Raw genomic sequence first — 16,114 nt, forward strand, 5'->3', positions numbered from 1 at the left:
AGTTTTTAGCCAGGCCTTGGATCTGGATGTATGAAGGTACTGCAGGGAACTGATATACTTAATTGTATTGAATGTGAACTTAGGCCTATACTTCAAATCTTAAAAGTATTTAAAATAAAATAAAAAATCCTGTACGTGCAGATAATATAATATTAATTAAATAAAAGACTTACATAATAGAGACAAGACCTTCCATGATTTTTTTTAACACACTTAAGTGCACTTTTAAAAAGTGAACTTTGTAATAATGTCAAATGTTTAACTTTTAAAGTACATTGTTTCGATAAACTCTTACATGCTTTAAAGTACACTTATTTTGATGTGTCGACTATTAAAGCACATATAAGTACTTGATTATAATTTTAACTGTAGTGTGTTATTTAATATTATATTTAAAGTTAATATATTTTAAATGTTTTAAATTGTAACTTTATCATTACAAATGTATAATTACAAATATATTTAAATACATGATACAAGTTTCAATAGAAATGACATTAAAGCATATTTAAGTTTACCATATATGCTTGTCATTACATTTGGCAGTACATTTTAACCATATTTCAAAGACGATAGATGCGATTATGAAATTAAATATAAATATGTCCTGCTTAAGTGTTCAAAATGCACTCTAAAGTTCAGCTTATTGCATTTAATTTAAATTAAAACTGATGCATTTTCATTTAATTGCAATTAACATACCATTATGTGATCAAAAACATTCAGTTCACACTTTCTTTTAAGTATATTATTTCCATAATGAGTGTTATTTTTAAAAGTACTAAAGTGTACTTCTTTTACACAAGGGATTGTTGAATAATATAGAGTATAAACAAACATACATTTATTTCTGTCAGACAGAAAGTAGTAGTTATTTGAACAAGGTCGACAATACTGCAACATAATGTTCTTTGCGGAAAATATTATACACTTATACGCAGAAACACAATTTTTTATATTATGAGAATATGAGAACCTGGGTGAGAAAATACTGAAAGCCCCTAACAAAAAGAAATCAGTAATGAAAATTATCCACACACACACACACACACACACACACACACACACACACACACACACACACACACACACACACACACACACACACACACACACACACACACACACACACTCACACACACACACACACACACACACACACACACACACACACACACACACACACACACACACACACACACACACACACACACACACACGATTCAGGTACAACCTATGACAATAGCCTTAAAGGTGGCATAAGAAGTAGACATGCTGCTTTTCACCACTACTCAAGTTCTTACAAGGTCTAGTAAAATATCACACATTGCTCATTTGGTAACATTTTCATGACGTAGTGGGCCAATAAAATATGAAATGGTGTAATGGGAAGTCACATCAAAGGACTTTGAACCCTTTTTGTGCAGATTTATGAATGCACAGCAGACAGCACCCGCTGAATGTGTTAGTGTGAACATTTCAAGACAATATCAAGCAATTGCTTTGTTGAGCTCTGCACACTTGGTTGCTTCTATTAAAGAATCCCATAGAGCAAGATTAGTCATTAAATTCATATTACCATGGTTGCATAACATCATTTAACGTGTTTAGAAAGTAACTGATTTACCTTTAACCCATTTACCTGGACTATCTGAAACACATCTCTACACACAAAATGACAGGATTTTAAAAGTTGCAACACCTTTTGTGCTGTATGCTAATGCCATAAAATATAAAGAGAGAGTTCAAAAACCTAAACGTAAAGGACTGAAATAAAATGCAAAATATAAACCCTGTTACAATTTCCCCCTTTTTATACATTCTTTTGACTATAAGTAACGTTGCACCACACGTCAACTACCAGTCATTAGAGCATTAGTAGAGTATTAGTAGACTGTTAAGGTGAAAGTTAGTAGAATAAGTTGACATGCACTTGCAACGTTACTTATAGTCAGTGGAATGTTTGTTGGGCAGCATCAAAATAAAGTGTTAACAGATTTTAAACAGACAGTCTACTAATACTCTACTGAGAGTTAGTTAACATGTAGGCGCAACGTTACTCATAGTCAACAGAATATTTTAAAGGGGACCATCATGATTCAAACTCAATTCAAGATGATTTAAACAACAAAATAAAACAAACTTCCTTTAAAACTTGCAGACAATATGTCTATTTCCCATACACTGTCGATGTCTGCACTCCACCCCATATCCCGCCCACCTGTGCAGAGACTCCTCTGCCTTTACTTGTCTGATTTCGACGCAGGGAAAACTGTTGCTCCATAAGGGAACACCCACTGTGTACAAAGAGCTTTCAAATGACAACTTCCTTTACCTGCAGTATGGGGCTGTGTGCCTGAAGCTTTTTGCCCTGCAATAAAAAAGGCTTATTCTTTGTACAAAATAAGATCAGAGCGTTTAAACAAGTGCCTGGAGAAGGGTTTTACTCACTATCACATCATCTGTGAACTACCTGCTTCTGTTCCTACAAGACCCACTTTCACAAAGGTAACGTGAGACTTTACAATACTTTCACAGTTTACTTATTCTTTCATTTAGTTGGAGATTTTACTCGGGCGAGTTTACTCAGAAAAGATTTGCTGGCGCATGCCTGCATAGATGTAGAACTGTGGATGAAAGATTGGAAAGTTTGCTGCTTAGTTTCACTTGGGCTTTTTTTTTTCTCTGAGAGTTTTGTATTCTGAAACTCAACACTTCTCATCTGGGTGCTCATGAAAAGGAAGAAAGACACGATAAACTTTTGAGGGGCCTGTTGGTGTGTTTTCTGTGATTGTGATTTGACATTGTGCGAGTTAAACTCACAAACACATGTCCTGGTTACATTTTTCCCCAAAATCAGAAGGAAAGTGAAATTATATTTTCTATAAAGAAATAGTTTGTTACTTTTATTTTCTTCCATTGTATCATCATTTTCATGACATTTCAGCACATTTCTTCTGACAAATTCTCATTCACATGATAAATGTTTATGTTTTGTGTTTTTTTTTTTTTGGTAACTTATAACATTATCAATGATTATTCTCATCAGACTCTCATTAATACTATAATTTTGGTTACTCTTTATTTTAAGGTGTCATTGTTACAGTGTAATATTACAGTGTAAACAGAGTAATATTAAGCAACTACATGTACTTACTATAGTGTTAGGGTAGGATTAGGATTTTTTTGAGGGTTAGTTGCATGTAATTATGCATAATTTACTGTTATTACACAAGGAACCTGTAAAATAGTGTTACCATAATTTTTATTGTATATTTATTACAAACAAAAAAAATATATAAAAAATTCACTGTACTGTAATAAGAATGCATTTTTTTTTTTACGCTATAGAGAATTTGTTGGAAAAATGTGCTATTTTTAGTGTAATATTATCACTGTGATTCCTCTATATAAACAGTTTTTTTCTGCATACTCATTGGAGAAACCTGATTTAATCTGTGTCTGTTACACTTGGCCTGTGCTTCAGGCTAAACATGAATCAGGCAGCCATAAATTAAAACCTAACCAGTGTATTTAGGCAGGGAACACCCTTCTATCTATGTCATTTCAGATGTTTATGTTCAATGATTATGATTCATCTGAGTCACTTTAGTTCCATTTAAAGTAGATTTTGTTTGTCAGTGTGGGTGACACAGTTATGCTCCCTGTTTCCTTTGGAAATCTCAACCCAAACACTGCGATGTAGGACGTCTTGTCAGCTGCAATGTGAACTGGTCTGTTGAAACTGAAATAAAAGGTCTATTGTGTCATTCTCTCAGTGTAGCGGGGAGAAACTCTGAGCGATCGACGGTCAGCGGCCTGCCAGCTGGTACGCCATTAGCTTGTCAACACACATCTGCTATTTTTCCATATGGACAACAGGAAAAGAAAGAATAACAACTATAAACCAGAAGAGTTATACAGACGTTTGGCTGTCAGATACTGGAATGTTGTTTGTGCTGTGATGGTGTGTGTTTGGTTCAGCCAGATTGGCCAGATCTCATGTTACGTTGAGGATTGAGTGCATTGTGTTGAGTGCAGGCTTGTTCTCGGGGGATGATAAGATCAACCATGTGTCTTTATTGCTTAAACAAAAATGGCTTCACTTATCTGAAAGCAAATGATCTGCACGTTTGATTGATAATGACACTCTTTTTGTTTTTCTTATATAATTTCGAAAGGGAAGGAAATTAAGGACAAACATTTGCATACTCACTGTGTTTCCTGTCAGTGTTGGGCTCAGGTTGAACACACAATGGCTTTTGTGCTTCTTTCAGTAGCAGATTTGAAGAGGTGCCAGCGTCCGAATAGATGTTTTGTGAGGCAATAGATCTTCCTTACTTCCTATAAAACTAAGGTTCAATTGTCTCTGCCTCTGCTTTGAACCTGGAGTGAATGAGAGAGTCTGTAAACAACAGTGCTTCTGATTCATTCCAATCTCTGACCTATTTCAGTCATTAATCTTCAGATACCTTTGATGCCACATTAATATTGAATAGACGAGTGAACCTCATGAACAGGTTACATTTCATCAAGTATTTTATTTGAAGCATTTATTGTGACATGAATTTTGTGATAATTGCACACATTTCCCCCAAAATTATCATTACTGTAATTTGTCCAGGAAGTGATTCTCATTAGATTCTTAATGCAATGCTCTACTTTACTTTAATTTAATCTTTTAGCATTTGATTTAGCATAAATTACACATACAACAAATGCTATCACACTAAATAATAACTTACAGTTAGTACAACAAAAATAAAAAGCATTATTATATTATTTTATTCAAAATAAATTATTATTGTGTTACATTACACAGAATGTGAGGGTGAATAATTTGTTCACAAAATATAATTTCTTACATATGGCTGGAATAAAGTAGAATCTGCGCACCAAATCACAAAGCAAGTCAGTTCAAAAATATTGTAAGAAAAAAAAGAGTCCACAATCCAGGTTTACTGAAGAAATTAATCAAATTTACTCAAACATTACCACAAGTACAACTTGTCTTGACTTACTCGTTTTGAAGCAACGTAGCCAATAATTATTTACAACATATAATTTGGCCCAGGTGAATGAGATTCACCCACACTATATCACATTAGTCAAGTCACCTTCATTTATATAGCGCTTTAACCATATAGATTGTTTCAAAGCAGCTTTACTGTGATAATAGGACATTAAAGTAACAGAGATTGTTTTGGCTTTACAGCAGCTCTAGAATAACATATGTTGTCTAGCTAAAGTTATTAGATAATATTTATGTCTATTTATATAGTGCATTTTAAAGATATTTGTAATGCATGACATGCATTCATAATGCGCTATAATACATAGTTTAATATGTTGTATGTTCTTGTGAAAGAGTATAGTGCATTATAATATAACAATTAAAATTAATTGTTTATGTGTCACAATAATAATGCATTATACTCTTAAGGTGTAGTCATGAATATAAGTATTATAGAGTTTTATAGCTGGTTGTTTTTCATGGAAAGATATCACGCTTTACAGTTTATTACAAAAAATACATGCAGTAAATCTTATAATGCTTCAAATGCTGTTGATTATCACAAACAATAATTTGTCACGTCCCTCAAAAAAAAAAAAAAAACTTTAAGAATATCTTTATATATCTGCATATTATATACAGGCATCAAGTGAAGCGTCTTCAAATAGACATCCATTGTTTTGTCTACTGAGGAATTTAAGCCGGACAGATTTGTTTTAGATGAGACGGGGGTGTTTTAGAGGGAGGGGATTGTTTTTTTTTAACCCCTCTCATCGTCTTATCTGTTACCTGAGGCCAGGTGTTACTTTGCTGACACGTCCAGTCCTGCATCCTCAGGTATCAACATGTCACGTCAAACACAGCAAGCACTCGAAGTGAACATTCAAGCCATTGTTCAGGTTATCAGGCAGTTGACATGTCTCTAGCACAGCTCCAGGTTGATGCTGCACATTGGTGGTGGTTGAGGAGGTTCCCCCCTTCCATGTATTGCGCTTTGAGTGCCGAGAAAAGCGCTGTATGAATGTAACAAATTATTATTATTATTAAAACTTCAACTCTCCTACTCCTGACAGAGTGGAGAGTGGAATTCAGAAAGAGGTCCTGTAAGAGATCAGCAATGATTACAAAGGGAGTGTTCAATTGTTGTTACTCTCTTGAGGTATAGACTTCAATGGCAGCCACGCAAAAATGAAAGATTATATGATTGATTATTTGTTTTTCATCCCTACAGTAATATGAAAGTTTCCATTCATTCCTATGTTTATATGTATGTGTTTCTGTGATATGGTATAATTGTAGTACTTGGATGAGGTACTAAGATACTAAGGAACTAAGATAAACTGTGGGGTTTTTTTTGTGATCAAAACTTTTATTTTATTTTATTTACCATACCAGGAACATATCAAAGCTCAGATGCCATGACAACTGTCCACATATAAACAGAGAAGAAAATAAACAACAATATATATATATATATATATATATATATATATATATATATATATATATATATATAGAAGGGGATATGTAGAATGTGGGGGGAAGGAAAAGGGACAGAGGGAAATGTAGGATGTCCAAATCTCAACCACTGTTGGGCATTCCCAAAACATGTGCAAATAAGAACCTACTGTAGATGTGTTGCATAGATGACAATATGGATCAGATCTAACCTTCATCTTATACAATACACTAGGAGTGATAAGCCCTATTTATACATTTATAATGAATCATCTGGTGAACCAGGTTCATAAGCAGTGAAACATCTGGCCCATACCACATCCCAGTCAGGCTTGGCTAAACCATCTCTTTCCCAGGAGTGGACAGCTAGAATATATGTATATTGCAATAAAATAATTGAATTATAGATCTTAGAAACTAAGCCACTAGAGAGAGTATTAGGGTCCAGTCACTCCCACAATGGATGTGGTAGTATGCTAGTGGTCCAAGGAACACCATAGGCTTCAGGGCTGACCTCAGTCTTAAATATAAGAAAAAAGAAAATCCAGGTAAAGAAAACTCTGAGCTTAATTCCTGAAACGATTTGATGCCTTTTTTTACAGAAAATAGCATTCAATGTTTGAATACCGGAATCAGACCAGGCTCTAAAGACAAAAGGTTTGTTACCAGTACGCAAACACGTATTGTGCCACAATGGAGTTATTTTGGTGTAGAAGAAAGGGCCTCCCATATTTCTCTCAACCCTTTTCCATACTTTAAGGGAGTACTCAACGATTGGTCCATAATTTTTCTTAGAGCATTTAGAAAAACCTGAAAAGGGTCGATATTTTAGACGAACCGGATGGGTAATATTCACTTCTAAATCTCACCATGGAACCCGAGAATCAGGATTAATCCAGGTTTGGATTGCTCTAGTTCGGAAGGCTAAATTATATATCTTAAAATCAGGGAATGAAAGACATCCATCAAGTTTCTTATGCTGCATCGTCTTAAGTTGGATTCTGTTTTTTTTCTTGGTCCAGATAAAACCAGAAATAGCCGTGTTGAGTTCTTTGAAAAAATATTCGGGCGGCGCTAGAGGTAACATAGAGAACAGAAAATTATCCCTTGGAAGTATATTCATTTTAATAGTATACATTCTTCCATGAAGGGCTAAACATAAGGGGGACCACCTATCTAAATCTTCAAGGGAGGTAAGCTACTGGATTCCTGTCTCACTGCGTCATTAAGGGGCATTAATGCTGATTTATTCCAATTAATTTTGTAACCCGAGAGAGTACCAAATATACTAAAAAGATTTAAACATTCAGAATTATTGGAAACATAGAGCAAAATATCGTCCGCATAAAGAGAGATTTTGTGTGAGGTATTTACACAGATAATGGGTTGTATAGTTGATGACTGACGCACTGCTTGAACCAAAGGCTCCACTGATAAGGTAAAAAGCAACGCCGATAATGAACAGCCTTGACGAGTACCCCAACCAAGAGCAAAGGATAGAGACATTAGGAAAACAGTAAGAACACGAGCTGAGCAGCTATTGTAGAGGGTTTAACCCTTTTAATAAACCCTTGTCCGACCCCTACATGTTCAATGACCGCCCAGAGAAAGCTCCATTCAATTATATCAAAGGCTTTCTCCGCGTCCAGTGAAATGACTGTGGAAGAGGCCGGATAAGAATTGGATCTATGAATGATGTGTAATAGTCGCCTATTATTATCAGACGCCAGTCAACCTTTGAGAAAACCGGAATGATCGAAGTGAACGATCCTGTCTATTCATTTATTCAGTCTAAGGCCCCGTTTACACGAAGGGAAAACGCAGATATTTCCCTGCGGTTTGGCCTCTCATTTACAAAAAAACCCAGTTTTTATCACAGAAAATAATTATTTCTAAAAACTCCGGCCAAAGTGGACATTTCTGAAAACGCCGGTTATGTGTTGCCGTGTCAACTGGGAGAAACGGGGTTTTAGGTTCTCTCTTGTCGATTCTGAGGATTCTGACTGGCTTGCATGGCTTTATCCTTCTCCCTACACTGCCGCCCATAGGTTTGGTGTAGTTATGATGGCGCTCTCGGCGTATTTATGCGGGTTGTGTGCACAATGTTATTATTGAAAACGGAGGCTGGGGAAATATTAGTTTCTCTAAATACCCGGCTATGTGTAAACGTAGCCTAACAGCCAGAGTTTTGGCGAAAAGTTTAGCATCGGTGGTGATTAAACTAATAGGTCGGTAACTAGTACATTCTGACGGATCTTTGCCCTTTTTAAGTAAAAGGGTTATCAGAGCTGTGTTTTGGTCCCTATGTAGGGCTCCATTTTCGATTGCAAAATTAAACGTCATCTCCTGATGATGTTCGTCAATTTTAGGAAGATGAAAATGTTGAAGAAAAAATGTACATTGCTGATAACATGAAGAATTCGAAGTGTATAGTTGTTCATAATAGGTTTTAAAGGTCTGATTTATATCTTCAGGTTGGGTGAATAAAGTGTCTTAATTCGTTATAGCATGTATGTTTGCTCTAGATTCCATCTGCTTGATTCGCAGTGCTAATAATTTACTATAATTTAATAAGATTGCCTTGTTTGATGCATAATGAATTCAGCTCTGTGTGAAAGTAATCATTTTAGCTCATATTTAATTGCACATAGTTCTCCCTCCTTCCGTTGACAATAGGTGTTTTTAAGGTCCTGTTCCAGTGCCTGAATTTGTCTCTCCAACTCATTTATGCGGCTATTTCTAGATTTCTGACGAAAAGAAGAGAAAGAAATGCATTTCCCTCTAATAAAGCATTTTGTTACCTCCCAGAAGGATTGTGGATTATTTGAAGAACCACTGTTTAAATCAATAAACTCTACTTAGGAGGTACGCAGTTGCAATATACATTTTTGGTCGTGGAGTAAGGATGTGTTAAATCTCGGTTACGTTTACGTCCAGAGGGAGCAGAAAATGGGAGAAGACATAAAGTTACCGGGGAATGGTCTGAAAGAAGAAGGGGTAATATATCAGCTTTGTCAATAAATGGAATATAAGCAGGTGATACAAGCAGATAATCAATGCGTGAGTATGATTTGTGGCGAGCTGAAAAGAATGTATAGTCTTTAGCGCTATCAGTCCTTAATCGCCATATATTGCACACATTGACCTGTTTTATAAAATCATTAAACAGCTTTGAAGAGAATAAATCAGAGTGAGATATTTGAGACCCATCAAGTAGGAGATTATGCACAGCATTGAAGTCACCGTCTATCGCAAGATAGTAGTCACTAAAACTTAGTATCATACGAACAAGCTGTTGATAAAACCCACTATCATGTTCATTAGGCGAATAAACTGAAACACAATTCATTGGTATTAGTCAGTATTATGGTATACATTAAAGGACCATCTAATGTACCATGGTACCAGCATGCACACTGCTTTATATAAGGTATTTTAAAACTCATATTATTAAGAATAACATTGGGGCAGTCATGGCCTAGTGGTTAGATAGTCAGACTGGTAATCCGGCAGTACCAGTAGGAAATGACTATCAAGGCACCTAACAAAAATTGCTGCCGACTGCTCCTAATGTGTTTGCACTAACTTGAATTGGTTAAATGCAGAGGACAAATTCCAAGTATGGGTTACCATACTTGGCCTTCACATCATGTCACTTTCACTTATATATTCTTCCACCCATATTTCAAACTGCTTTATCTATCCCAGCATCTCGGGCCGCAAGTGGGGACCATCCTGAACGGATGGCCAGTCCATCAAAGACATTCAAAATCTTTATATTTAAGGTTGAGAATGAATTCTAGTACATTGCTGTTGAGGCTCTAAGCTTAAGTGCATGTTTAAAAGCAGTCACAACTGATGCCATTGTCCTCAAGGTTTCCCTTAAGTTTGTCAAAATCCCTACTCGACTGTTTCACTCTCACATATTAAGGGGCTTTCGCACCGGAGGAACCTTTTCATAGTTTCATAGCCTATATATCTACTCCACAAACTAACTCCGCGAACATGGAAAACAGTGATAAATGGGCTTCTCAACTTCTACGAAACGTCAACCTCTACGACGTCAAAATAAAAGTCACAACAACAAGCGCAGCTTATGTGCGAATGCAACCAGAAAAACGTTCCTAATGGAACTATTAGTTCTCGGGGAAGCATCCTGGGGTGCGTTTCCCGTACAACGATGTAACTCGATTCTTCACTACTATAGTACGATGCATCGTTGAAGAAATCAACTGTCTAGTCACGACTGTTTCCTGAAACCATAGTGTCGCAAAGTGGTCGTTCAACCATGTTGGTTAATGACGTCACACACGTGTAACTGTCTGAGATCGAATTAATGCTAGATTTTTTTATATAAATTACAGACACGGCATCTGAGGAGTATTTCCCATTTTTTTCAGTTATTTTGCTTTATTTCCAGATTCAATCATAGGCTCATTCTTACATAGGCTAGCACGTTCGCACATGCGCAGTCTTCAAAAACGGTGCTTTAAATCTCTTGACAAACTCAAAGACGGAAATTACATTTGTATGTATTCTAAATTAAAGACACAGGTTGTACTGAATGTCAGCTTGCTTATTTTGCTCAAGATAAGGATTTATTAAGCCCACATGTCTTGCGATTTAGAAACTCTGCTTCTAACCACAGCTCAAGAGCTGTCGTTCCAACCACACAACTTTGGGATGCTGTTTGCGAATGTTCGTTGGAACGATGATTTCGGGAAACACCGACTCGTCAAACTAAGAAGATAATGACGGAACTTGCGACCATTGTTGGATAACAATGCTTTTAGGAAACGCACCCCTGGTGGCTAGTTACTAGAACTAAGTTCCTAAAACTATACCTGGTGCGAAAGCCTCTATTAATGATCTCAAAGACGATTGGTCAAAACAGAGTAATTAATCACAAAATTGATTGGTTAAAATCATGAATGCATGTCATGTTTGTTTCATTAAGCACAAAACCACATATTGAATAAAATAAAAAATAAAAAATTGTTGGGTATTTTTAGGATGATAGTGTTGTATTCGTTAATGTTATTCAAAATCACATTCCTTGTTTATGATATTATTAGATACGGTCTTAGCAAGTGCACTGCGAAAAAAAACATTTTTCGAAATAACATATAAATGATTAGACTACGTTTTACAAGAAAATGCTATTTCAGGTGTTTTACCTCAAAATTTCATGTTGAATTCGATGTGTTTCTTGTTTCTTTTGGAATTATTTGAGATTTTTTTTTCCAATTTCATTTTTCATTGTATAAGAAGTACATGTTTATACAATGTTTGAGTAGTTTGTAAAGCCTTGTATTTGCCCTTTGTTAATAGGTGTGCACCCCGCTGCAGGTGTGGTTTTGTTCCAGGCCATCAGTACACTGACCTCGTCCTGTCTGAAGGTCAATTACTGGCTGTGGAGCTCCTTCAGATGGTGGTACCACACCTCCAACCCTAATCACTCCCAAACCCAGACGTCCCACCAGCTGACTCTGCCTGAACATCTGCTAAACTTCCTGCTGTACACTGGAAACCAGGAGGAGAAGAGCACCATTGGGAAACAACAGACAGATTCCTAAATCATACATGACTGTTCCTGGGGTTGTTTAATGGTTTTGGATTCCCTTTGAATTAAAGAAACTAAGCAATATGGATACAGTATCTCTGAACACCTCCCTGTTCTCTGGCAGTCAGAGCATCAGTACGGATTCTCCCAGTTTGTCCATGAGATCTTTAGGTTTCATTAATGACACGGATTCTTCCCGCAGCAGCACACTCTTACACTGGAACTTCTTTCTGGCTGGAAACTACATCAGTGTGGGTGAGTTCTTTTTATAAAGTTATAAAAAAGACTCAAGGAAAAGTTCACCCAAAAACATGAAAGTCAATACCCGGTCATTCTTAGCCATTTTGTTGGAGGAACATGAGTAGAATTTTTCATAAAACAACTTCTAATAGTGACCATGTCTGTCATAACGAAACACAAGGCTTCAAACCCCCCATGTTCAGATTCAAAGATGACATATCTGCATCATTTACATGTAATTTAATCATTTAAATCAGTTACGACAGACCTTTTATTTTTTTGGTGAACAATTCGGTTAATTTCGCTGAGTGGCTATTTGCTGTGCTCTTGTAAGGATCAATATTTGCATGAAGGAATACTTCCAAACTCCAAGCATATTTTGAAATTTGTTAGAGAGATTAGTCTTTTTATAATATTTGTAGCTAAAGTCAATAATATTTCAAGTCTGAACAAATGAATCGCAGAGCTCTATCCAAACTTCTTTTAATCCAGACTCAAAGAAAACATGTTGTACTGTCATGTTTGCTGCTGGTAAAAGATGTAGGCTACAACATCTCCTGACTCACCATGTGTGATCCCCCTTAATGAATCACTTATTGTTCGCAAAGCTCCTGAAATGTATGTTTATAATGGCTGTTTTACAGTGCAGTGATCCGTTTATTGGCTGTGTCTGACTCTTTCATGTATGTGAGGTTATCTCTCGAATCACTGTCTAATCGCATAGCACTAAGTCTACATCATATTAAACAGCTGGTGCTGATGACAATTCGCCGACATTCAGCTTGCCTCTTGCTCACGAATGAAGGACTTGTGTTTTGTGGTTTGTGTAAAGCCCCAATGGCATTAAAAAGTGAACATCTTTTTCTAACACTGAAACATTAGAACATTATTTTTATATCTCACATTTTGATCTTAAAAATATTAATTATACATATAATATACACAGTTTGTGCTGTAAATTATTATATTACTCTACAAAATAACTTTTTGTTATTTAACCAGTGGAATGTCTCACTCAAGACTTCCATTTATTATTCTAAATGTCATATTTGTTTACTTTTACAAATTAAGGGATGTGTAATCTATTGTCTGAATGACATTCCTTTAGTTTCACTTAATCCAGGTCAGTATTTGAGTTAATTCTGTTAAAGTGTTTATACTCTTTGTTAAGTGCTAAATTGCCATGACAAATCTCTTGTGATGCTAATTAGACATGTACATGTAAATGCTGGGAATCTAATTATGTGAACATTTCTCGTGGATTTATTTAAGCTTGCATGTCTGTGCTGTCTCAATGAGGGCAATTAATGGTAATTACTTGTTGAAGGAGATTAACACATAAAAACAATTTGCAACATCAACAGGATTCCATAACATTTACATAGCAACATGTTTCAATTAAAGGTCAGTTAAAAGCTGTCTTGATTTGATTTTGATAGCATGCTGCTTTACTATTTCTTTTAAATGAATTTATTCTCATTTTTTCCAACTGGACGTATTATTTAACGGATCCCCTCACGGCTGTGTGAGCATTAGAGAATTCCCCTCACACAGATCTTACTCTACATAGCTCATTTCCTTGAAGGAATTCAAAGTTGGGTTCAATAGTGTTGTGCCACATTCAGAACTCAATTGAGAATGGAATGGAAATAAGCGTTTAGATGTGTATGTATTTGAGGACACTAAAGGACACGTGTCATATTGTTGTATTTTATTGAAATTAATATTTTCTTATCATTGTGGAACACTTTATTACATTCACTTACCCTGCAGTCCAGAGGCAAACAGCGTGAAGCAGGCTTGCATTATTAATTGCATTGATAATGATATAATTATTTAAGGTTCCTTTCAAAACTTGTTTGAATAATTAAATTAATTTTGAATTCCTGAAGATTGCAATTCAGTAAATTCTGCTTTTCATCCCAGTTCAGATTCCAAGTCAACATTCTGTCTATTGTTGCCAATTTAATTGAACTTTTTAATTTGAATTAACCATCCACTATCGCTGGTTTCTGCTTCTTCTTAGGGGCTGTTTACATGACACCGTTTACAACTAAAAACGTAAAACTTTTTATGCGTTTTGGCCGTTCGTTTACACGGCAGCAGCGTTTTGGGTGGCTGAAAACACAAACTTTTGAAAACGGGTTTCAAAGTGCAAGTTGTAAACAACAAAAACGCAAATCTATGAAACCGCTGACGTCATGCACATGCGTATTACGTGTTCAATCTACAGTGTTTAATTGTCATCTAATTGCCTGGCAGCAGAATACAGCATTTTTAGTCATTTTCATGGATCCGTGTGAATGGGGATCGTTTTGAAAAAGGTGTCCTCTGTATGCGGAAAACTAATTTTAAGCATATCGTTGTCGTGTAAACGTACCCTTAGCTTGTTTTTGGACCCAGAGATTCTGTACTCTTATAGAAGATGTGTAATTGCGCCCCTACCGTATAACCGAAAACATGAATTGTTGGAAAATTACGTCAACGGCAGGGAAAGAGTTAATCTGGGATTCATCTAGTCCAAGTGTTTAACATCATAAGATCATCTGTCATCATTTGTTCAACTTGCCAGGACATGTTCTATGTGAAGGATAATGTCAGTAACAAAAGTTTCCTATTATCGAAGCTCCTTATCTTTGTACAAAAGCACCTTTTAAGTTTTCTGCATGGGCGGACTCTTTAGTTCACTTCCAAACCTAATGTCAAACTTTCCACTTTCCTATTCCACCGGCAACTTGTCCCGACAGGCCACTGTCAGAGGCCCGTCGAAACGACAACTACAAAAGCACACAGAACCATAGGCTCATTTATCATCATCATCATCTCCTGACAGCTGTTACAGACTCCCTGCGGCCCGTCACACACTCACACACTGGTTACTCACTGGGCTCTGTGACACTTTCTGTTAGGACACATTTAATTTCCAGCTAGGACAGAAACAGTATTTTGATGCACATTGTACGTCACACATCATTAAACACAACATATTTACACAATATTGAATGTAAAGGCTCTTTTCGCAGATTTTAGAAGTTGGAAAAACTGTGTTTTTGGTTCCTCTTCATGAGGTGTTATCATTCAAATCTAAAGATTTTTATTTTGAGCAGATGCCTTCTCTTATTATCCAATAGAGGGCAGATTTAGTCAGTCAGTCAGTCAGTCATATTTATTTATAGAGCACATTTAAAAACAACAACTGTTGGCCAAAGTGCTGTACAAAGTGCAGACAGGTATCCTAATGAGTAAACATAAAACACACAAATAAACAATACACTACAATTTATACCACTAAGCCCACTCATGACCATAGGCAACAGTAAATAAGTGGGATTTAAGCACTAATTTAAAATCAATATATGTTGGTGCATTCTTTATGTAAAATGGCAGATTGTTCCAAAGCTGTGGAGCGGCCACTGAAAAAAAGGCACGATCACCTTTCAATGTTAAACGTGTCCTTGGAACAGTCAGCTGTAGATTGCTGGTTGACCTAAGTTTTCTAAAAGCGTTATGGTGGGATGAAAGGAGATCAGAAATGTAATTTTGTGGTCTTAATGTTATGTTCAGAATGGCCCACTATCGTACTATTACTATTTCTGCAGTATTCACTACGTACTTTAATACATTGTGCATATTATGTGAAATTTGTGTATGCATATAGAATATGACCTTCTGCTTTTGCCAAATTGCGAAGCATATGAACAGAGCAGTGCTTGAGATACTGTTTCCCATCTTTCATCTTGATCTTCCTTCCCAGCATAATGAATGAACTGGGTGTGTTTTCTTGACCCTTTATTTGAATGTAAAAGATGTAATATAACTGTTTATTTTTTTCCGATATT

General features: G+C 36.0%; 1 protein-coding gene across 1 annotated transcript in view; it reads left to right on the forward strand.

Moving 5' to 3' along the window:
* The first annotated feature begins 2,265 nt into the window (after positions 1–2,265).
* Positions 2,266–16,114, forward strand: part of plch2a (phospholipase C, eta 2a) — a 162,224-nt gene continuing 148,375 nt past the window's right edge. The window contains exons 1-2 of the mRNA XM_077224548.1: positions 2,266–2,508; positions 11,804–12,290. Of these exons, the coding sequence (XP_077080663.1) occupies positions 12,119–12,290 (172 nt within the window). The 5' untranslated portion in view covers positions 2,266–2,508; positions 11,804–12,118. The remainder of the gene's footprint in view (positions 2,509–11,803; positions 12,291–16,114) is intronic.

Source organism: Siphateles boraxobius, unplaced genomic scaffold (assembly GCF_051911475.1).
Source record: "Siphateles boraxobius isolate OS27281-9 unplaced genomic scaffold, OSU_SipBor_1 9, whole genome shotgun sequence".
Classification (NCBI taxonomy): domain Eukaryota; kingdom Metazoa; phylum Chordata; class Actinopteri; order Cypriniformes; family Leuciscidae; genus Siphateles; species Siphateles boraxobius.